The sequence below is a fragment of the Mauremys mutica genome, chromosome 17 (genome assembly GCF_020497125.1).
Source record: "Mauremys mutica isolate MM-2020 ecotype Southern chromosome 17, ASM2049712v1, whole genome shotgun sequence".
Lineage (NCBI taxonomy): Eukaryota > Metazoa > Chordata > Testudines > Geoemydidae > Mauremys > Mauremys mutica.
In genome coordinates this window covers 9638414-9661631 of record NC_059088.1, presented here as the reverse complement: position 1 = coordinate 9661631, position 23218 = coordinate 9638414, and the positions used below count along the sequence as shown (strand labels likewise).

The window sequence follows — 23218 nt, the reverse complement described above, 5'->3', positions numbered from 1 at the left end:
AAGACAGACACAAAAAAAGCATTGAGTACCTCAGCTTTTTCCACATCCTCTCTCGCTAGGTTGCCTCCCCCATTCAGTAAGGGTCCCACACTTTCCCTGACCACCTTCTTGTTGCTAACCTATCTGTAGAATCCCTTCTTGTTACCCTTCACATCCCTTGCTAGCTGCAATTCCCATTGTGCTTTGCCTTCCTGATGACACCCCTGCACGCTCGAGCAATATTTTTCTACTCCTCCCGAGTCATCTGTGCAAGTTTCCACTTCTTGTAAGCTTCCTTTTTGTGTTTAAGCTCACCAAAGATTTCTCTGTTAAGCCAAGCTGGTCGCCTGCCATATTTACTATTCTTTCTGCACATCAGGATGGTTTGTTCCTGCAACCTCAGTAAGGCATCTTTAAAATACAGCCAGCTCTCCTGGACTCCTTTCCCCCTCATATTAGTCTCCCAAGGGATCCGACCCATCAGTTCCCTGAGGGAGTCAAAGTCTGCTTTTCTGAAGTCCAGGATCCATATTTTACTACTCTCCTTTCTTCCTTTTGTGAGGATCCTAAACTCAATCATCTCATGGTCACTGCTGCCCCAGTTGCCACCCATTTCTACTTCCCCTATCAATTCTTCCCTGTTTGTGAGCAGCAGATCAAGAGGTGCACAACTCCTAGTTGGTTCCTCCAGCACTTGCACCAGGAAGTTGTCCCCAACACTCCAAAAACTTCCTGGATTGTCTGTGCACCGCTGTATTTCTCTCCCAGCAGATATCAGGGTGACTGAAGTCTCCCATTAGAACCACGGCCTGTGATATGGAAACGTCTGTTAGTTGTCTGAAAAAACCCTCGCCTACCTCATCCTCCTGGTCTGGTGGTCTATAGCAGATGCCCACCTTGGGTAGTTAGGTAGAGCTGGTCTTTCCCCACTGGAAAAGGGGGCGAAAAAGGAATGGAAACTAACAGATTGTGGGGGAAATACACCTCCCCTCCCTTTCTTTTGTTTTTACAACTGGAAAAAAGGTTAAAAAGTAAAGAGTGAGAGAAAACTGGGAAATGGGTTGAGACAACAATTGAAAATAGCTCTTGGGAGATCATGCTGTGACAGGGTCTATTCAGCACAGATTCCGTAAAGGGAAATTCCATAAAGAACAAAATTTTCAGACATGTAGATGAACATAATTTGGTGGGATATAGTCAACATGGTTTTTGCAAAGGGAAATCACGCCTCACCAATCTACTAGAATTCTTTGAGGGGGTCAACAAGCATGTAAACAAGGGGGATCCAGTGGATATAGTGTATTTAGATTTTCAGAAAGCCTTTTACATGGTTCCTCACCAAAGGCTCTTAAGCAAAGCGAGCTGTCCTGGGATAAGAGGGAAGGTTCTCTCATGGGTAGGTAACTGGTTAAAAGATAGGAAACAAACGGTAGGAATAAATGGACAGTTTTCAGAAGGAAGATAGGTAAACTGTGGTGTCCCCCAGGGGTCTGTATTGGGCCCAGTCCTATTCAACATATTCATAAATGATCTGGAAAAGGGGGTAAAAAGTGAGGTGGCAAAATTTGCAGGTGATACAAAACTACTCAAGATAGTTAAGTTCCAGGCAGACTGCGAAGAGCTACAAAAGGATCTCACAGAACTGTGTGACTGGGGAACAAAATGAAAGGTGAAATTTAATGTTGATAAATGCAAGTTAATGCACATTGGAAAACACAATCCCAACTATATGTATACAAGGATGGGGTCTAAATTAGCTGTTACTGCTAAAGAAAGATCTTGGAGTCATTGTGGATAGTTCTCTGAAAACATCCACTCCATGTGCAGCGGCCGTCAAAAAAGTGAACAGAATGTTGGGAATCATCAAGAAAGGAATAGATAATAAGACAGAAAATATCACATTGCCTCTACATAAATCCATGGTACGCCCACACTTTGAATACTGCATGCAGATGTGGTCACCCCATCTCAAAAAAGATATATTGGAGTTGGAAAAGGTTCGGAAAAGGGGAGCAAAAATGATTAAGGATATAGAACGGCTTCCGTATGAGAAGAGATTAATAAAGACTGGGACTTTTCAGCTTCAAAAAGAGGTGACTAAAGGGGGATATGATATAGGTCTATAAAATCATGAGTGGTATAGAGAAAGTAAAAAAGGAAGTGTTATTTACTCCTTCTCATAATGCAAGAACAAGGCGCCACCAAATGAAATTAATAGGTAGCAGGTTTAAAACAAACACAAGAAAGTATTTTTTCATGCAACTCACTGTCAACCTCTGGAACTCTTTGGAGTGCACCTCCATTTCTACTTGCCAGTAGCCGCTGGTCAAGTCCAGGGAGGGGAATAAGCAGGATTTTCCCCACAAGTCTAGAATGTTGTCAGTACTTTGGGGCATCTGCCATTGGCCACTGTCAGAGGATAGGATACTGGGCTTGATGGACCATTGGTCTGACCCAGTATGGCCATTCTTACGTTCTTATGAAATCAAGTTTCCTAGATAACAGCCACCAGGAACACTGTACCGAGATTGTTTCCCCAGCACTGAGATGCAGCCACCTCTGCAGTGGAGCAGTGAGATTAAAGCAGATTTCCCTTCTCTGTGCTCAGTGGAATAGGAAGAGGGGGGTATTTCTATGCATAGAGGTAACATTGGAAGGGAACTACTAGCCTTCTAGGGTCTCAAATGGGAGTAGGACACCAAAGGAATCTCCAAAGCGGGAATATGTCTTAAGTTTATGATTGTTATCTGAATCTCTGTGATCCTGTATCACTCTTGTAAAAGTTATGTGCAGTGGAACCAGCCAGGAAGGGACAGGTAATCGGCTCCAGAGATGTACCACCCCCAGGAAGAATTGCATAAACTGGTTCAGATTAGGTTTGAGAGTCCCAAGAGGGCTTTTTGCTTGGTATAAATGGCTGAGATTAAACTGACAGAGGCACAAATGGACGTGGTCCTTTGACCAAGGCAGAACAAATTCTCCTGCATATTGGAAGGACTTTGATGTACCAACCCCCAGGTGGAAGGTGAGACACTCCTGGTGTGTTTAGACCTTGTATTGTTTATTTAATGTGTGTTCTCTGTAAGGCTTTTATTCCAAAATAACCATGCCTTGCTCTGGGAAAGATGCCTAGTCACTGGTGAAGCACGGTTTTGGTTCCTGCCCAGAGAGAGGTGTCGGCTGCAGGCCTGAGACCTAAGAGGGCATCCTGGAGCTCACCACAGAGGGGGTCCAAGGTGCAGTGGGGACAGCATGTGCACGTCTAAGTTCAGCAGCCCACAAACGCACAGAACGGCGGGCAGTGCTGGCAGTGCTATTTCTGCGGCATCGGGCCAAGGTGCTTTGGGGGGGACTGGCTGCTAGCACCGGAGTCACAGCCAGGATGAACCAGGTCTCTGCTGGGACAGGCTTGCCGAGCTGCTGCTGGACAGGACTGGACACAATGGACTGGAGCCGGGCTGGGCACTGGGGCAGGCAGCTCCGTGCAGGGCACAGGCAACCTGCTGAGACTGGCACAGAATCACAGCAATGTCCGGCTGGAAGGGACCTCGCGAGGTCGTCCAGTCCAACCCCCCCTGTGCTGTGTCAGGACCAACTAAATCTAGACCAGCCCTGAGAGGGGTTTGTTCAACCTGGTCTTAAAAACCTCCAGTGATGAGGATCCCACAACCGCCTTTAGAAACAGATTCCAGGAAGTACTTCTCGTTCTTTTTGCTGTTACAGACTAACACAGCTAGCACTCTGAAATCTGTCCTTAGTCAGTAAATTACAAAAGTTATTCCTAATATGAACCTTATATCTCCTTTCCTGCAGATGAAGCCCATTGCTTCTTGTCCTGCCTTCAGTGGCCATGGGGAACAATTGATCCCGATCCCCTTCATAACAGCCCTTTAATATCAGCCTACTCCACTCAACTCACCCCAGACATGCACAATGTTCCCACCCTTTTAGCCCTGCCCTGGGGAGTTGAGCTGTTGCTGTCACTTACCCCTCAGTGAGCCCTGGAGACCACGGTCCCTACGACACCAGACCACGGACAATCCCCAGGGCTAGAAGGCCCCACACACGGCTGCTGCCGTAGGCTACCGAGCTCAGCGCTGGATCTCTCAGGGTACGTCCACCCCTCTCCTCATCTCACAGCGACAGCTCAGCCCCCTGCTCCAGCGACTCCGTCCTTCCTTCAGACCAGTGGTTCTCAAACTTTTTGTATTGGCAACCCCTTTCACAAAGCAAGCCTCTGAGTATGACCTCCCCTTGTAAATTAAAAACACATTTTTTAAATTTAACATTATTTTAAATGCTAAATTTATAACCTTATTGTTTAAAATGAATTTCCCTTTCCTCACCACTTTTAAGTTAAGACTAAACCACATTTTTATAGAATTATTGTTTTTCCCCCAATAGTTACTGTTTAATACTGGGGTTGCGAAGAAGCATTGTCAGCGTCACTTTTAACAGCAGACGTAGCGCTCCATTGCCACCCTTACTTCTACGCTGCTGCTGGCGGCAGTGCTGCCTTCAGAGCTGGGCAGCTTGTGACCCCCCCCAATGGGTCACACACCCCCCCCAATTTGAGAACCCGTGATCTAGACCAGGGGTGGCCAACCTGTGGCTCCGGAGCCACATGCGGCTCTTCAGAAGTTAATACGCGGCTCCTTGTCTAGGCACCGACTCCGGGGCTGGAGCTACAGGTGCCAACTTTCCAATGTGCCAGGGGGTGCTCACTGCTCAACCCCTGCCTCTGCCACAGGCTCTGCCCCCACTCCACCCCTTCCCGCCCCCTCCCCTGAGCCTGCCGTGCCCTCGCTCCTGCCTCCTCCCCCCCCCCGAGCCTCCTGCATGCTGCGAAACAGCTGATCGGGACGTGTGGGGAGGGAGGGAGGCGGAGGCGCTGGTTGGCAGGGCTGCCGGTGGGTGGGAGGTGTTGGGAGCGGGGAGTGGGGGGAGCTGATGGGGGGCTGCTGCTGTATTACTGTGGCTCTTTGGCATTGTACATTGGCAAATTCTGGCTCCTTCTCAGACTCATGTTGGCCACCCCGATCTAGACCATCCCTAACAGATGTTTGTCTAACCTGCTCTTAAACACCTCCAATGACCGAGATTCCACAACTCCCTGGGCAATTTATTCCCGTGCTTAACTATCCGAACAGTGAGGAAGCTTTTCCTAATGTCTAAATTTCCCTTGCTCCAATTTAAGCCATTGCTTCTTGTCCTGTCCTCGGTGGGTCAGTAGATTAATTTATCACCCTGCGATTTATAACAGCCTTTTATGTATTTGAAGACTTATCAGGTCCCTCCTCAATCTTCTCTTCTCCAGACTAAACAAACCCAGTTTTTTTCATTCTTTCCTCACAGGCCATTAATATTTTGTATTGCTCTCCTCTAGATTTTCCTCCAGCTGAAGCCGTATCAGTTCTGAGTAGAGTGGAAAAATCACACAACATTCTTGCTAATGCTTTTGTTTTGTTTTGTTTTGCACGAGTATGGCATTGTTGGCCCATATTTAGTTTGTGATCCGCTATAACCTCAGACCCCCTTCTGCAGTGCTTCTTCCAAGGCAGTCATTTCCTATTTTGTATGTGTGCAGCTGATCATTCTTTGCTAAGAGTGGTACTTTGCATTTGTCCTTATTGAATTCCATCCTGTTTATTTCCGACCATTTCTCCAGTTTGCCCAGAACATTTTGAATTTTAATCCTATCCTCCAAAGCCCTTGCAACCCCTCCCAGCTTGGTATTGTTCACAAACTTTATAAGTATGGTCTCTATGCCATTATCTAAATCATTGATGAAGATATTGCATAGTCCCAGATCCAAAACAGATCCCTATGGGACCCCACTTGATATGATCTTCCAGCTTGACAGTGAACAATTGATAACTAATCTCTGAGTATTGGTATTCCAACCAGTTGTACATCCACATTATAATAGGTTCCGCTGGGCTGTATTTCCCTAGTTTGCTTCTGAGAAGGTCATGTGAGATGGTATCAAAAGCCTGGATATTTGAGGAAATGTTTAAAAATCAGTGTTGATTTAATTATACTTTAACACAGGAATAGTCAAACATGCAGCCCTCACACATTTAAATTGTGGCCTTCGGCTGGCAGTGGGGCGTTAGCCGTTAACGCTCGGAACATGAGACCTGCTGAATGTCTGTAATGTTACAGATCACTGCCTGTGGAGGCAGAGCTTTAAACTGGCTTGTCATGAACAGCAAAACAGAAACGGTTCGGTGGTGCAGATGATCAGCTTTGTGTATTATGCCAAAAGAGAAAGTGCTTGAGATGTCAGCATCCAGCCAGAAATAACTGTCCAGATGCTGGAAATTACTGGAATCCATCCAAAAATGGTATAGACACAGTTACATAAGATACATGTAACATAAGACAGGCTGGCCGATTTCTGAACTAGGAAACTGCCTGCTGTTGTTTATTTATACTGTGTCCAGAGAAACTGGCTCTTGTGCACACCTGCAAATGAGCCTGCTTCATTCCTACCTTCACAATCTCCTTTGCCATCATGCCTACAAACAGCCTGACAACGGTTAGGGAGCAGGTGCACACCCTCCCACCCACCCCCCATCCTTCCCGCTGACTGGCGTTGTGCAGATGATTGTTTGCTCGGTTTGCTGATGGCTCAGAAAAAGAGCTAAAGGAAACATTTAAACTTCTTTGGCATTTGTAGGGGGGTTTGGGGTGTGACCGAAACAATTCGCTGAAATCCACGTGCGTTCGTTAATCATGTCAGCCAAACCAAATCTCCATTTTTCAACAAAGAACATTTTGGCCACAACATTTCACCAGCGCTAACGCTTCCTGATATTGTCTTATCGTTTCCTTGGGCTCCTCCGTCTGTCATCACTTGTCTTGTACTCAGATTGTCACAGCTCTTCGGGGCAGGGACCACATTTTTATTCTGTGTTAGTGCATCAAACTACACAGAAGGGGTGGAGTGTGGGCAGGGCCTGGGGCAGAGCCGAGGGTTGAGCACCCCCCGGGACATTAGCATTTCAGCGCCTCTTGTGGGGGGGGAGAGGAGAGGGTTATGGGAACTGGGTAGTTGGGTCAGGGCCCCTGGATTACTTCTGTAGCGAGGGCAGTGGGGTCAGTGGACTAGAGGGGTCAGGATTTCTAGGTTCCAGCTCTGGGAAGGCAGTTGGGTCTAGCAGTTACAGCAGGAGAGTAGCTGGGAATCAGGACTCCTGGGTTCCGCAGAGAGGGGACTATGGTCTAGTGGTTATAGCATGAGGGAGGGGAGAGACAGTCAGGATTCTTCAAATCTACACCCAGCTCAGCCATGGACTCTCTGCACCGCTTGGGAAAAGCCACACGCTGGGCTAGACTCAGCCTGTCAAAGCTCAGCGTTGATGTGAGCAGAGAATCTTTACAGTGCACGGGGAGAGGGCGCCTGAGAATGGGACCCGCAGAAGCCAGCCTGCTGAGCGCTGGAAATGCTGAGGAGAGGGGCGTGGCCTAAAGGAGTTAGGCTCCTCCCTCTCCTTGGGATTCACAGCCAGGAGCCTGGCCCCTAAGACACTTTACTCACTAAGAATGAGGCCAGGCTGGGTCGGGTTCGGGTTACCCGGAGGGCATAGGGTGAATCCCTACGTGTGTGTATCGTGGGGGGGGGAAGCCTTATCTGTGCCCACCAGGGACAACTCACCCCAAACTACCAGCTGCTGGCGATGCTGCCCCCCACTCTGGAACCGCTAACAGGGAGTTTCGAGAGGGAGTTCTCCAGGTGAAGGAGGAGCAAATACGGGACCCTTGGGGTAAGTGGCTGTCTGTAGTGTGTGTATGTTTGGGGGTTACTTGCTGTGTGCTGAGCTTGTGTTTGTCTGTCTGTTTGGTTGTTTGTTTGAAGGACCCTGTGCTGTGGCCGGCAGTTGGAAGCTGTGAGCTTGTCAATAAGGTTTGAAATCTAGAAGCCTCTGTTCATTGGTTGAGCCTTAGTCAGTGGGCGGGGCTATCAAGAAGGCCAGGGCTTTATAAAGCAGTGAGCAAGCAACCAGGGGCCACTAACAGGGAGTTTTGAGAGGGAGTTGGGAAGGGGGAAAGGTTCACTTGCCATTCTTTAAAGCCTTTAAACTAAACTATAATCAAAACGTCTTGATTTAAACAAAAACTCTGTCATTAACCTAGGTAGCTGCAGGAGACAATGCAGACAGAAGCCCAGCAGCAGAGTGGGGGCTATCCAGTTTATTGCACTGAGTGTTGCATGTATGATTACCTGCCCTGTGGGCGGGTGGCGTATGTGTGCAGTCGGTGCAAGGAGCTCCTGGCCCTCAGAGACCGTGTACGGACTTTGGAGGCCAGGGTGGCGGAACTGGAGGAGCTAAGAGAGGCAGAGAGGTATGTTGATGAGGCTTTCCGGGACACTGTAGAATTGTCCCACCTCCGCTCAGACAGCCCCTGTGCTGTTGAGGAGGAAGAACGGCCCAGGGAAGCAGAGCAGTCAATGGGAGCAGAGGGAAACCTTCCCATAGTAGGGACCCTCCTTCCAGATGGTGCTGGGGTTGCCTCTCGCACTGAGGTTGCCTCTCCGGGGGAGGGAACTCCAGTTGCTAGGAAAAGGCAGGTGTTAGTAATGGGAGATTCGATCATTAGAAACGTAGATAGCTGGGTCTGTGATGACCGGGAGAACCGTATGGTGACTTGCCTGCCTGGTGCGAAGGTTGCGGATCTCTCGAGGTATCTAGATAGACTTATGTGTAGTGCTGGGGAGGAGCCGGTGGTCGTGGTACATGTAGGTACCAATGACATAGGGAAGGGTAGGAGAGACGTCCTGGAGGCCAAATTTAGGCTGCTAGAAAAGAGACTGAAATCCAGGACCTCTATGGTGGCATTCTCAGAAATGCTCCCAGTTCCACGCGCAGGGCCAGGTAGGCAGGCAGAGCTTCAGAGTCTCAATGCGTGGATAAGATGATGGTGTAGAGAGCAGGGGTTTAGTTTTATTAGGAACTGGGGAAACTTTTGGGATGGGGGGAGCCTATACAGGAGAGATGGGCTCCACCTAAACCAAAGCGGAACCAGACTGCTGGCACTAAACATTAAAAAGGTTGCAGAGCAGTTTTTAAACTAGGAGATGGGGGAAAGCCAATGGCTGCAGAAGAGCACATGGATCGGACAGAGACTTCTCTCAGAGGAGAGTCTATTGATAGAGATTCTCTAGGTTTTAGTCAGGAGGAGAGGATGGAAGAGGATAATGTAAGGGCCAGATCAGACGAGAAACATTCACATAAAAAAGAATCCAACACATCAGAAAAGGGCAGACAAATAAACAGGGACACGTTTTTAAAGTGCTTTTACACAAATGCTAGAAGTCTAAATAATAAGACGAGAGAACTAGAGGCTATTGATATAATAGGCATCACAGAAACCTGGTGGAGTGAGGACAATCAATGGGCCACAATCATTCTGGGGTATAAAATATATTGGAAGGACAGAACAGGTCGTGCAGGTGGGGGGAGTGGCACTATATGTGAAAGAAAGTGTAGAATCAAATGAAGTAAAAATATTAAATGAATCCACATGTTCTATAGAATCTCTATGGATAGAAATTCCATGCTCTAATAAGAATATAACAGTAGGGATCTATTATCGACCACCTGACCAGGACAGTGATAGTGACAATGAAATGCTAAGAGAGATTAAAGAGGCTATCAAAATAAAAAACTCAATAATAGTGGGGGATTTCAATTATCCCATATTGGCTGGGTACATGTCACCGAAGGACGAAATGCAGAGACAAAATTTCTCAATACTTTATTTATCCCTCATATATATTTATAAAGAGCAATCATATCCCCCCTCAGCCTTCTTTTGTTTAGGTTAAACAAGCCAAGCTCTTTCAGTCTCCTTTTTCCATTCCCACCTCCGCTCAGGTTTTCCATTCCTCGGATCATCCTAGTAGCCCTTCTCTGTATCTGTTCCAGTTTGAATTCATCCTTTTTAAAAATGAGAGACCAGAACTGCACACAGTATTCCAGATGAGGTCTCACCAGTGCCTTGTATAACGGTACTAACACCTCCTTATCTTTACTGGAAATACCTCGCCTGATGCATCCCAAGACTGCATTAACTTTATACACAGCCATATCACATTGCCGACTCATAGTCATCCTGTGATCAACCAATACTCCGAGGTCCTTCTCCTCCTTTGTTACTTCCAACGGATGAGTCCCCAGCTTATAACAAAAAATCTTGTTATTAATCCCTAAATGCATGACCTTGCACTTTTCACTATTAAATGTCATCCTATTACTATTATTCCAGTTTACAAAGTCATCCAGATCTTCCTGTATGACATCCCGGACCTTCTCTGTGTTAGCAATACCTCCCAGCTTTGTGTCATCCACAAACTTTATTAGCACATTTCCACTTTTTGTGCCAAGGTCAGTAATATAAAGATTAAATATGATTGGTCCCAGAACCGATCCCTGAGGAACTCCACTAGTAACCTCCTTCCAGCCTGACAGTTCACCTTTCAGTACGACCCATTGTAGTCTCCTCTTTAACCAGTTCCTTATCCACCTTTCAATTTTCATATTGATCCCCATCTTTTCCAATTTAACTAATAATTCCCCATGTGGAACCATATCAAATGCCTTACTGAAATCGAGGTAAATTAGATCCACTGCATTTCCTTTGTCTACAAAAATCTGTTACCTTCTCAAAGAAAGAGATCGGGTTGGTTTGGCACGATCTACCTTTTGTAAAACCATGCTGTATTTTGTTCCAATTACCACTGACCTCAATGTCCTTGACTACTTTCTCCTTCAAAATTTTTTCCAAGACCTTGCATACTACAGATGTCAAACTAACAGGCCTGTAGTTACCCGGATCATTTTTTCCCCCTCTTTCTTAAAAATAGGAACTATGTTAGCAATTCTCCAGTCGTATGGTACAACCCCTGAGTTTACAGATTCACCATTAAAAATTCTTGCTAATAGGCTTGCAATTTCATGTGCCAGTTCCTTTAATATTCTTGGATGAAGATTATCTGGGCCCCCTGATTTAGTCCCACTAAGTTGTTCAAGTTTGGCTTCTACCTCGGATGTGGTAATACCTACCTCCATATCCTCATTCCCATTTGTCATCCTACCATTATCCCTAAGCTCCTCATTAGCCTTATTAAAGACACTAAAGGCAAATTATTTGTTTAGATATTGGGCCATGCCTAGATGATCCTTAACCTTCATTCCATCCTCAGTGTTTAGCGGTCCCACTTCTTTCTTTGTTTTTTTCTTATTTATATGGCTATAGAACCTTTTACTATTGGTTTTAATTCCCTTTGCAAGGTCCCAACTCTATATGGCTTTTGGCCTTTCTCACTTTATCCCTACATGTTCTGACCTCAATAAGGTAGCTTTCTTTGCTAATCCCTCCCATCTTCCACTCCTTGTAGGCTTTCTGCTTTTTCTTAATCACCTCTCTGAGATGCTTGCTCATCCAGCTTGGTCTACAATTCCTGCCTATGAATCATCTTTGAGCAGGTATGTTTCTAGCAAGGTTCCCCACCGGGATCAGTTCTTGGACCAACACTATATAACATTTTTATCAGTGAAGAAAGCATGAAATCCTCACTATAAAATTTGCAGATGGCACACAGATGGGTGGAGTGGTAAATGAAGAGGATGGGTCACTGCCACAGAGCAATCTGGATCACATGACAAGCTGGGCACAAGCAGACAATATGTGTTTCAATATGGCTCAACGTCAATGTGTGTAGCTAGGAGCAAAGTTTTGAGGGTCATGGTGGATAATCAGTTGAACATGAGCTCCCAGTGAGACGCTGTGGCCAACAGAGCTAATGTGATCCTGGGATGCTGGGACAGAATCACTGCTGTAATGATCTTTGCACAAAGTGAGAATTGTGAGGTATCATTTGAGAGCTCATAACCTGCTGGTCATTATTATCCTAGTAAAATGTGTGTGGCAGCATTGCATGCAAAGGTATAAGATTCCACTGGATGGTGCTGTTCACACATGTTCCAAACACAGCCCTGCCAAACAGCAGTTGGCAAACAGGTCAGGACTTAAATTGATCTTAATGAGAGAGGGGGAATGAGATATAATATGGTGGGAGGTTCTCCCACAACTGCTGCTGCACCTTCCTCTGGCTCTCCAGTGCTGGTCACTGTCAGAGACGGGATACTGACGTGGACAGACCTCGGCTCTGACCCCGTCTGGCAATCCCTCCATTCCAGCGATGAATTTGAGGATCGGATTATTTTATTTGGTGCACTTTCAGGGGCAAAGCTTAGGATCTAACCTTCCTCCAGAGCCAGACCTCCAGTCCTGCCCAGTGCCCGGGTAACACATCAGCACAGGCTGCTCCCGGGCATAGGCGGAGTTTGACTTCTGAATTTGGGAGGGGGCAGAAGGCTTTATAAGTACAGCTCTGACTTTTGAATTTACCAATTATTAGTGGTAGTTAAATTAGAATGTACTTGAAATCACAGACTTTGTGTTCATTAGTTCATTGCCCTTAATTTTTTGTTTTAATTATTTGACATGTTTACCAGCTACCACTAAACAGAATCAAGCACTTTGATGTAACTTTGAATCATGTCTCCTTAGTTTTAGGGATCCATAAACATTGTCTTAATATAAAAATAGATCGGTCTCTAGCCATTCACTTGGTAGTCTGATGTACAGTCATTTCCAGCACTATAGGAATCGTGTGAGCAGCTGAGCCAGATACCTAATGACCTGATGCTTAATGGCCTAATGGCCGATCCAGGGTTTTGTGGCTGGGAGGAAGCAGACAATGAGGGTGGGATCGGCACTGGGAAGGCAGTGGGGGGCTCAGGGACTTGCCTGCGTTTGCAGCCTGTGCGTGGAAAGGCTGCAGGCTTGGAAAATTGGGGTGCTGTGCAAATGTCCTGCTGGGGTGGGGATGGTGGGTGTCCTCATGGTTACAATCCTTCTGTGGCAGGGTCTCTGTGGTTGCCATGGTGCTAAGGTGGGGGGGGGTCTCTCTGTGGTTAGAGTCCTGCTTGGCGTGGTCTCCATGGTTAGAGTGGGGCGGGGGCTGGGAGTCAGGACTCCTGGGTTCTATCCCCGGCTCCAGAAGGGGAGCGTGATCAACAGAGGCGCAAGGCCAGACTAGGCCAGAAAGACTGAACTCCCTTCTCTCTCCTAGAAGGATTCCTGCAGGGCAGGTGGGCACACATGGAAGAGAGAAGATTGGGGAAGGGGGGGAGCCTTAGCCATTAGGGATCATGTTTTCCAGCTTCTCTTCATATTAACTTTGGGGAAAAAATTCCCCTGAGATTCTCACATCATCACCTGACTCCTGGAGCTGAGTCTTTAAGGAAACCACCAGCTATTGTGAGACATGTGATGTACACATGAGAGCTGGCAAAGCTGTTGCATTTATATTTGCATTGTGTTTCATCTGGTATCTCCGAGGCAGGGAGAGGCGGCTTCTTGTGTCACTTTGAATCAAATAAATGCATAAAATACAGGGATATCCAAAGTCATCAATGAACGTAGGAAGTGCCAGACTGGATCAGACCCGAGGTCCATCGAGTGCAGTCTCCTGTCTCTGACCATGGACAGGACCAGATGATCCAGAGGAAGGGTAAGAACCCCACAATAGCAGATATGGCACAACCTGTCCCCTTAACCCATCGGCTTAAACTCTGAGGCTGGAAGTTTAGTGTCCCCACCAATATTTTTCATTATGATTCATTATGACAACTCTGACTCAACCAATTATCCAACCCCCTTCTCGAAATATAAATATCCAGGCCAAATACCCAACCTGCAGGGCTGGAGTCCAAGCACGGATCCAGTTTATGCCCCTGTAGACTTGATGACCTCACTCACCCCTGCGACGCCGACTCACCGACTCACCCCTGCGGCGCCTCCTGCTGGTGACTCCGGGAATTAGCTCTGTTCCAGCCCTGGAGCACCCTCTGCAGGCTGGTGATCTGCCTGTCCTCTGGCCCCTGTGCCCCTCCCTGGACCCGGTGCCCTTTTACATGGGGTGCTGCCCCCTGGCAGTAACCCCTTTTCCTCAGGGTCTCCCCTCCTCAGGGAACTCCCACCCTCTATCCCCACCTTGCCTCAGTATCAGGCTACTGCCAGTCATTGTCTAGCCCCACGCCCTGGGGCAGGCTGCAGTATCAGCCACTCATCACCAGCAAGGAGGGTTTGGACCTGCTGCCTTGGCCTACCCCTGGGCTGCCCTCTGCAACCCCCAGTACCTGTTAGCCCAATGCTAGGCCGCAGCCTGGGGCTTTCCAGGCTGGAGCTCCCCAGCTCCTCTGCCTTTCCCCAGCCCTGCTCCACTCAGTTGCCTGGTCTAGTTCCCTGCAGCCAGGCCCTTCTCTCTCTGAAGGCAGAGAGAGACTGTCTGAGCTTCTGGCTTCCCTGGCCTTTTATAGGGGCCAGCTGTCACTCAGTTTGGGGCGTGGCCTCACCTGCAGTCACTTCCTCAATCAGCCCAGCCTTGAGAGCAGCCGCTCTCAAACCCTGCTAGGCCGCTTTTAAACCCCTCAGGGCCGGAGCAGGGGTCCACCCTGCTACAGCCCCTTAATCCCTGTTTTCCTAAGAGCAAGAAAGCTCAGATGCACAAAGTGTCAGATCAAACTCTACAGCAGTTTATTGAAGGATAAATGCACTTCTCCAAGGTTTGGAATGACGATCAGATCACAAGCAGCGAGTACATGGAGCGGTGAGATTGAACCCACATTGGTTACCGAGTATGGAACATTGAGCAAATCAACAGCGACAGGCTGATTCGTAGCATCACACGAACTAATTCTCATGAGAGCCCGAAACACCCTGTGATTACAAACCCAGCACCTCAGCTCAGTCTGAGCAGGGTTGGTGGTTCCCGGACACCCCCAGGCAAATCTAAACTCAGCATCAATCAAGCAAATCAGGGATTAAACGCATCAGCAGTAGCTCAAACCGCAGCTCAGGGTTGTCAATTGCAGAGGTGAGATTCTCATTAAGCCTCTGATGCAGGTTTAGCAGCCAGACGCTTCCAAACCCTTCTCAGGGTACAACTTCATTACAGGGTTAATAACAGCCTCTGGTTTCAGCACCGCAGCCAGAGAACAGAAACTTCAGCCAACCCCTGGGGAGAGGCTGGGTAAATGGTAATGCTGAGGTTGCCGACAAGTAGCTTGGGGCGCTCTGGAGGTCACAACACTGGTTGTGGAGTCTAGGGCAGGTGGCCAGCAGTGCCCACCTCCCAAGGAAGGACGCCAAACAAGAGGTCTGGCCCCAGGAGCGATTTAGAAGCCCCAGGGCTTGGCTACACTTGCAAGTTAGAGCGCATTAAAGCAGCCCCGGGCACCCTAACTCCTGAGGTGTCCACACTGGCAAGGCACGTAGAACGCCCGGACTCTGCAGCTGGAGCGCTCCTGGGAATCCAGCTCCATGAGAAGCATAAAGCTTCCTGCACCCTGGCTGAAATGCCCGGGTGTCAGTGCAGATGACGTGTTGCATTACTGCACTGTGATCAGGGCCGGTGCTGCCATTAGGCGACCCTAGGCGGTCGCCTAGGGTGCCAGGATTCGGGAGGTGGCATTTTGTGCGCTCCCCACGGGACGCGTGGGAGCTTCCAGTTCCGCTCCCGTCGCACTGCTGAAGAAGGACCTTCTGCTGACGTGCCGTGGAAAACAGCGGCAGGCAACTGAGCAGTTCAATGACAGCCGCTGTCGCCTGCGGCATTTCAACGGAGGGTCCTTCTTCGGCGATGCGATGGGAGTGGAACCGGAAGCTCCCGTGCGTCCTGTGGGGAGCGCACAAAATGCCGCCCCCCGAATTCTGCCTAGGGCGCCAGAAACCCTGGCACCACTCCTGGCTGTGATTGGCCTCTGGAAACGTCCCATAATCCCCTGAAGTCAAGTGGCGACTCTGGTCATTGTTTTGAACTCAACTGCAGGCATGCGGATATCCCCTTTGAAAGCTCTGTTTCTGACAGCTGGCATGCTTATCTGCTCCGGAACAAAGCAAACCATTACCGCGGAATACTGCTGCTGCTTAGGTAGGCGTGTGTGTGTGTGAGAGAGAGAGGTGTGGGGGGTCTGCTACTGACTGAACTTACAAGACAGCATGCTGACACACTCTCTGCCCCCCAAAACACACAGTCTCTCCCCCCACATACACACAACACACTCCTTGCCGCACTCCAGGCCCCCCGATTTGAAAAGCACGTTGCAGCTACTTGCATGCTGGGATAGCTACCACAATGCACTGCTCTCCGTGGCGTTGCAAGAGCTGCTAATGTGGCCACGCCACTGTGCTTGCAGCTGACAATGTGAACACGTGGCAGCATTTTCCCTGCTGCGCTCACCGAAGGCTGGTTTACCTCCCAGCGCTCTACATCTGCAAGTGTAGCCAGGCCCCCAGAGTTAGAAACTGGTAGGTTTGTCCCAGATCTATCACACCCTAATCAACACGGCTCTGCCGACTGAGCCCCAGTGTAGACGCAGCTCTGGCGACGGAAGAAACCATCACTCAGGGAAGTGGTGTCCTACAGCGATGGGAAAACCCTTTCTGTGGGCTTGGGCTGCATCTAGGTTTCTATGCCAACATAGCTACAGCAATGTAGCTACACTGATATACAGTCTCCGTAGTGCAGATAGACCCGTAGGCCATGTCTGCCGTCCAGGTGTTCCCGTACTGCAGCTGTAGCACTTTCCTACATCAACAAAAAGGGGTTTTTTCCCCCCCATTGATGGCCACACTGCAGCACACAGAGCTTCTGATTGGGGTCTGCAGCATGAGCTGCGTCCACAGTGCAGAATGACAGGGCTTGGACCTGAGACTCAGTGGGACTCACCCCCTCAGCAGAGTCCTAGTGCTCACTGACCCGAGTCAGGCTGATTGGGCTGTGGAAGGAAGTGGGGCTAAGGCTCAGACCTGAGTCAAAGGCTAGGCTTAGTGCACAGTGTGGACAAACTCTAGAGAGACCCGTTGAGGAGGGACTGGCTGAGAGAGAGGCAGGAAGCTGCAGGAAGCAGGAGCAGCAGGACTGCCAGAGACCCCTGGAAGGGGAAGCCGTGAAAGTCCACAATGCAAGGGTGAGCTGAGAATGGGTTTTGTGTCTTGCTTTGTTTAAGCTTGAGACAATAAAATTGAAGAAACGAGACCATGGCTGTGGCAGTTTATCCTGGGAAGCTGGGGAAGAAGCTCTGCCTTGGGATATTGTTCTTAGTTATTCTCTGCTCCTTCCAAAGCCTTTTTCAGGACTCGTTGAGTATCTTCTGCAACTTCATCCAAATACGTATGTAGCACTTCATAGGTGACACTGTAAGATCTCTTTGCCGCTATCCCAGAACCAATCAGTGGTACCACACTAATAAAATATTTAACTGTCATCATACGTTCCCCTGTAGCCTCTCTGAGCCGCTTCAAAACCTCATCTCTTGTTATATCTTTGACCAGAGGGCACTTTATCACACACTTGAGCTCATCAACAGACTTCCCAACCTGCCTAGCAAGTGATTTGATGGAATCATCATCCAGGCCAAAGCACTGGCAATACTCTCTCATGTTCTCCATCAAGATGTCGACATCGCACTTAACCGAGAGAAATGGGAGAGGAACAGCAGCAACAGCGCACGACTTCAGGGCTTGTTTCCAGATCTGTTCGTGAAGGGCCTTCTGTTTCTTTTTCAAGATTTTTTCAGAAGTGCTGGGCAGGGCACAGATAAGAACATGTCTCCTATGAATGTCGATTTCATTCGCCAAAGTCTCCTGGAGTTCTGGAGAATCGTACTTGTCAAAGTGCCATCTCGACACCAGGAAAACCTGTGGGGAGCTGATGCCTGCTTTTTGTAGCTGCTCCATGCAGTCACTTCTGATTATGTGTAGAGTTTTCTCCTTGCTGAAATCTCTTTTTCTTTGTTCATTATCCAAGTCCACATCTACCTTGGTACGGACAAAGTAAAACTTCTTCCCCATCCTGCTGATTTCTTTGGCAAGTTTGGTATCAGCCTCTGTGAAGCGTCCGGCTGTGATGATGATGAAGAAATCATACTGATCAAATTTCATATCTTTTACGTATTTTTCTGCTGGACACTTCATTGTTCCAATTCCAGGAAGGTCCCACATAGTGACATTTGGGAATATGTGATGGGGATAAGCAGTTGGCTTGTCTGTCATTTCTTTCACCCAAGTCTTGGCTGCCCCTCTGTCATCATCATTCAAGCTCCTTATGGCATTGATGAAAGATGACTTCCCAGAGCCCGAGTTCCCTGTGATGGCGATGCTGAGTTTGGTATTTCTTAATACGTCATCAGACATCTTCACCACATAAATGGCTTTTGAGAGGTTTCCGGCTTTGGCAGCCGTCTGGAATTCTTTAATTTCCTCCTCAGACAAACCGGGCAGTTTACTGCCCCATTTTGAAATCAAATCTGCCCAGTGAGTTTTTGAATCATCCATCATCCTGGGAAAAGAAACATAAATTCCAGTGAGGGTTAGGGGGTTCTCCCCCCTGCCATGGGCTATTTACTAACCCACGGTCAGTAAAGTCAGAGTCATAGAATCATAGGACTGGAAGGGACCATGACAGGTCATCAAGTCCTGTCTCCTGCACTCATGGCAGGACCAGCACCATCTAGACCATTCCTGACAGGCGTTTGTCCAACCTGCTCTTAATTATCTCCAGTGATGGAGATTCCACAACCTCCCTAGGGAATCTATTCCAGTGTTTAACCACCCTGGCAGTTAGGAAGTTTTTCCTAATGTCCAACCTAAACCTCCTTTGCTGCAATTTAAGCCCATTGCTTCCTGTCCTGTCCTCAGAGGTTAACAAGAACAACCTCCCTCCCTCCTCCTTGTAACAACCTTTTATGTACTTGACAACTGTTACCATGTCAAAGACAGCTATTAGCTTGGTTTGATACAATTTGTTTTTGCTGACTGAATTATGATCTTGTTATTTTCAGATTTCTGCAAATTGACTGCTTGATTATTTGCTACATTATCCTTCCAGGAACTGAAGTTAAGTTGACTGGTCTGTAATTCCCTGGGTTGTCCTTATTTCCCTTTTTATAGATTGGCATTGTATTTGCCCATTTCTAATCCTCAGCAATCTCTCCTGTCTTCCATTATTTTCCATTGAGACATAGAGTTGAAGGCCAGAAGAGATGCCCCAGATCACTTAGTCCGACCCAATGTATGTCCAGGCCACTCACAGACCTCAGCACCCACACACGAAACCCAACAACCAAAATGAGACCAAAGCATTGCCGCCCTCAGGAGACCAAATTATACCACAGGAAGGGAACAGGAGGCACCGAGGTGACCAGTGCCTGAGACTTCTTCAGTAGCAAGGAACTGATTAAGTGAGAGAGACCCAGCAAAAAGAGATGTCCTTATTTCCATGTAATAGAGTCACAGGGCTGGCAGGAAAGGAGATATTGGTTACAACTTGCAATAAGTAAATAAAATAATCTCGAGTTTTGTAGAGGGGCGGCTGCCCCACTCCCACAGAAAAGGAGTTAAAAGCAGCCCTGGAGAGGGTTGCAGCAGGGAAGGGGATTAAGAACAGCTGAGGGAAGCTGACTGGGTTTCTGACCACAGCTGTGGCCAGCTCAATCAGGGCCCAGCTGGCCCTTATAAGAGGGCTGAGGGCCAGAGACAGACACAGACTCTCTCTAGCTTTCAGAGAGAGAAGTACCTGGCTGCCTGGGGTACCTAGGGGGGAGCAGGGCTGGGGAAGGGCAGAGGGAGCTGGGAGCTCCAGCCTAGCAAAGCCTCAGGCCGCAGGCCGAGTTAAGGGCCCACAAAGGGCACTGGGGCTGCAGAGGGGCAGCCCAGAGACAGGCAGAGGCAGCTGGTCCAACCTCCCTTGCCAATGATGAGTGGTTTACAGACTGCCGTCTGCTCCAGTGAAAGGGGGCTAAATGGAAATTGGCAATAGCCACTGAGGCAAGGTGGGGGTAGAGGGTTGGGGATTCCCCTGGGTGCGGAGACCAAGATTATGGGTTACTGCTAGGGCAGAACCCTGATGTAGAGGGGCACCGGGGTCTGGGAGGGACATGGGGGCCAGCGGTGGGCGAGACACTGGCCTGCAGAGGGCGCTCCGGGCTGGAAGGGTTAATTCCCAGGATGACCAGCAGGAGGCGCCGCACCAGTGAGTCATTGCCCCGCCACAAGTTTAAATAAACTTTTTAGAATGCTCAAAGAAGAAAGCTTCATTTCAGTGTACATGTGCCACTAGGGGGTTCTGTGCGGGAGGGCAACCACATCTGCATGCAGTTGTAACAAAACCTTCCCTCCAAGTAACTGAATTGGATCTGACCATGTGATGTCAAGTAGGGTGACCAGATTCCTGATTTTATAGGGACAGTCCCGATATTTGGGGCTTTTTCTTATATAGGCTCCTATTACCCCTCAGCCCTATCCCGATTTTTCACACTTTCTGTCTGGTCACCCTAATTTCAAGTCACTTAACTGTTAATTTCCTTTAGTCTGTGGGTTAGGAGAACAGCATGGAGGAAACTTTTGCCCTCACTCATGGGCACTGACTTTTATTTTCCCCCGAGCGTGCACCACCCCCACTCCACCCCAAGTCCCTGCTCCCCTCTGCCCCTTCCCCTGAGGCCCCATCCCGTCCCAACTCCGTTCCCCTCTCCTGAATCCACTGCCCTCTTCCAAGTGCCTCTCCCAGCTGCTGAACAGCTCATCGGCAGCCCCGCCTAACAGCTGTGGCTGGTGTTTTTTTCCATGGGTGCTTGAACCCCAGAGCGCCGATGGAGTCAGCACCTATGGCCTCACTCTTCTCCTTCTTCCCGTTCAGCTGAGTTCTTTGCTGGATCTGCAAAGCAGGGACTGCACAGCCCCTCGGCCTCCTCCCCACTGCACTTCCCCTTCCCCGGACCAGCAAGGGGAAAGGTTCTGACCCAGGGACTGGCTGGGCAGTGGGAGCCGCAGGGCAGCAGAGAAGAGAAGAGAAGCCCCAGGAGCTGTGGCCAGAGCTGCATGTGGAACAGGCTGAGTGTGAGACATCAGTGCTGTGGGCTGGTCTGAGTGCGAGCAGCAGCAGCTGGGCAGAGAGACACTGACTGAGCCTGGCGTGGAAACCCGCAAGTTCCTGTTTGCTGGCTAGAGACTGGCCTGGCGAGTGCACCCCAGGCTCTGTGCCTGAAGAGCCCTGGCAGTTGGCGGGACTGACCCAGGGACCCAGACAGGAACCGGCCTGCAACCACTGCGTCTCACTCTGCTCTGTAACTGTTTCACCCTCTGACCCTAGGGTCTCTGCAGCCTTCCCCTTTCCAGTCAGCCCTAGTAAAAACATCTCCCTCAGTCACGTGTCCGAGTGCTTACTGGGACCCAGCAGGACTCGCATCGACAAGGCCTAGCTGCAAAACACCTACAGTGCTTGCGTCCAAGTCGCGATAACCTGGCATGCGACAGGCGCCCTAGGGGGTCTGATGTACTGGGCAACCACAGTAATTACACGGGTGTCCAAGGTGGGATGCCGGCTGCAGATTTGGTTGGCAAGACTTATGGGGCAGGTACCACAGGTGCGAGGGCTGCTTGGTGGGTGGAAATGACCAACCCTGACAATCAAAGTGTTCCCCTGAGCGCTGAGAGCAGAAATAGGGCAGGGCAGGTGGAGAGAGGTGGCCGCCCGGCTTCGTGCCCGGAGCTCATACTGGGGATGGCCAGGGCTGGGCTGGCTGAAGCAACCTGGCTGTGTGAGCTGCCCAAATAAAGGCTGGGGTGAGGCTGCCAAGCTGGATTTCCTTGGCCTGCTGCTCCAAAGCAAAGCCCAGGAGGGTTTTGAAGGACTGACACATGGTGCCGCAGGGAATATGCTTCTGTCAGGGGTGCCCCATGGTGGTCTCTGGATTGGATCCTGAGTGGAACCAGGCAGATGTCAACAACCAGAGACAAGAAAAGGGAGAATCTGTCGGGGTTCTGTTTTTGTCTGAGCTGTAACTATATTCTGTTCCTATTACTCTTGCTTAGTATTATTTACATTTACATTCTTTATTAAGAAGCTTATTCTCAGTTGTACGATAAATCATCTCAGTGTTGCGTGCTAAAGGGAAGTGTGTATCCTCAGCTGCGCTAGCAGGCTGCGGTGTGTTCTGTCTCCTGGGAGGCAGTGGACTTGGTAATTTCTGGATACATTTCTGGACATTGCAAAGAAATGCCTCTGGGGAGCTGAAATCCACTGAGGGTTACCTGCAAGGCAAAGTTAAGACACTCTTGCAGAGGCATAGGGCTAACACCGTGCTTATGGTTTTGGGCACCCCGAAAGAGCATCCGAGGGTGTTGGCTGAAAAGGAGCATGGGGCTGTAAGATAGACATTTGTTTTTGATTCCCTCTGGGTTCTCAGAAGCAGGACTTTGTACATTCACTGTAAGTAAACAAGATTACATCAAAGAAAATATCAGACTTCATCAATTTCTACTCACAGATGTACCATCCCCAGCACTCCTCATATTTGGGAATAAGCTAAAGACCCCAGCAAACCTCTTGAGTGGAGTTCCTGAAGAGGGACAAAGGGCTTTGAACCATAAGCTCACACCACACCTTTGCTATGAAAAATTTGGGGATAGCATCTGATAAAGTGAAAAGCCTTGATAATGTAAGTTCATATAGGGAAACGTTGATGTGCTACCACAGTCCTAGAAGAAAAAGAATAGGATAAACTGGATAAAACCGGGGAGGGACCTTATCCAGTAGTGGTTCTCAACCTGTGGACCCCTGCAGGTCTGCAGACTATGTCTAAGGGGTCTGTGAAAAATGTAGACTGAAAACTTACTGAGCAGAATTCAACTATATATACAGTACAGACGATAGATTTCCAAAGACGTCTGCACCTCCATTGGAAATGTTTTAGGGATCTGCAAATGAGAAAAAGGTTGAGAACCACTGTTACATGGTAAAAGCAGCAGAGTCCTGTGGCACCTTATAGACTAACAGATGTATTGGAGCCTGAGCTTTCATGGGTGAATACCCACTTCGTCGGATGCATGTAGTGGAAATTTCCAGAGGCAGGTATAAATAAAACCCCAACCCTCTATCCCCACCTTGCCTCAGTGGCTACTGCCAGTCATCATCTAGCCCCTGCTCCCTGGGGCCGACTGCCGTCTGTAAACCCCTCATCATCGGCAAGAGGGTTAGGACCTGCTGCCTTTGCCTGTCTCTGGGCTGCCTCTCTGCAGCCCCAATACCCTTTGTGGGTCCTTAACTCGGCCTGCAGCCTGGGGTTTTGCTAGGCTGGAGCTCCCCAGCTCCCTCTGCTCTTCC

At 48.9% G+C, this 23218-nt stretch overlaps 1 protein-coding gene across 1 annotated transcript; it reads right to left on the bottom strand.

Moving 5' to 3' along the window:
* Positions 1–17154: 17154 nt before the first annotated feature.
* On the bottom strand, positions 17155–18417 carry LOC123351401 (interferon-inducible GTPase 5-like). Its single transcript, XM_044990715.1, has one exon. The coding sequence runs from the start codon at positions 18391–18393 to the stop codon at positions 17155–17157; it is 1239 nt and encodes a 412-aa protein (XP_044846650.1). The 5' UTR covers positions 18394–18417.
* Between the last annotated feature and the right edge of the window lie 4801 nt (positions 18418–23218).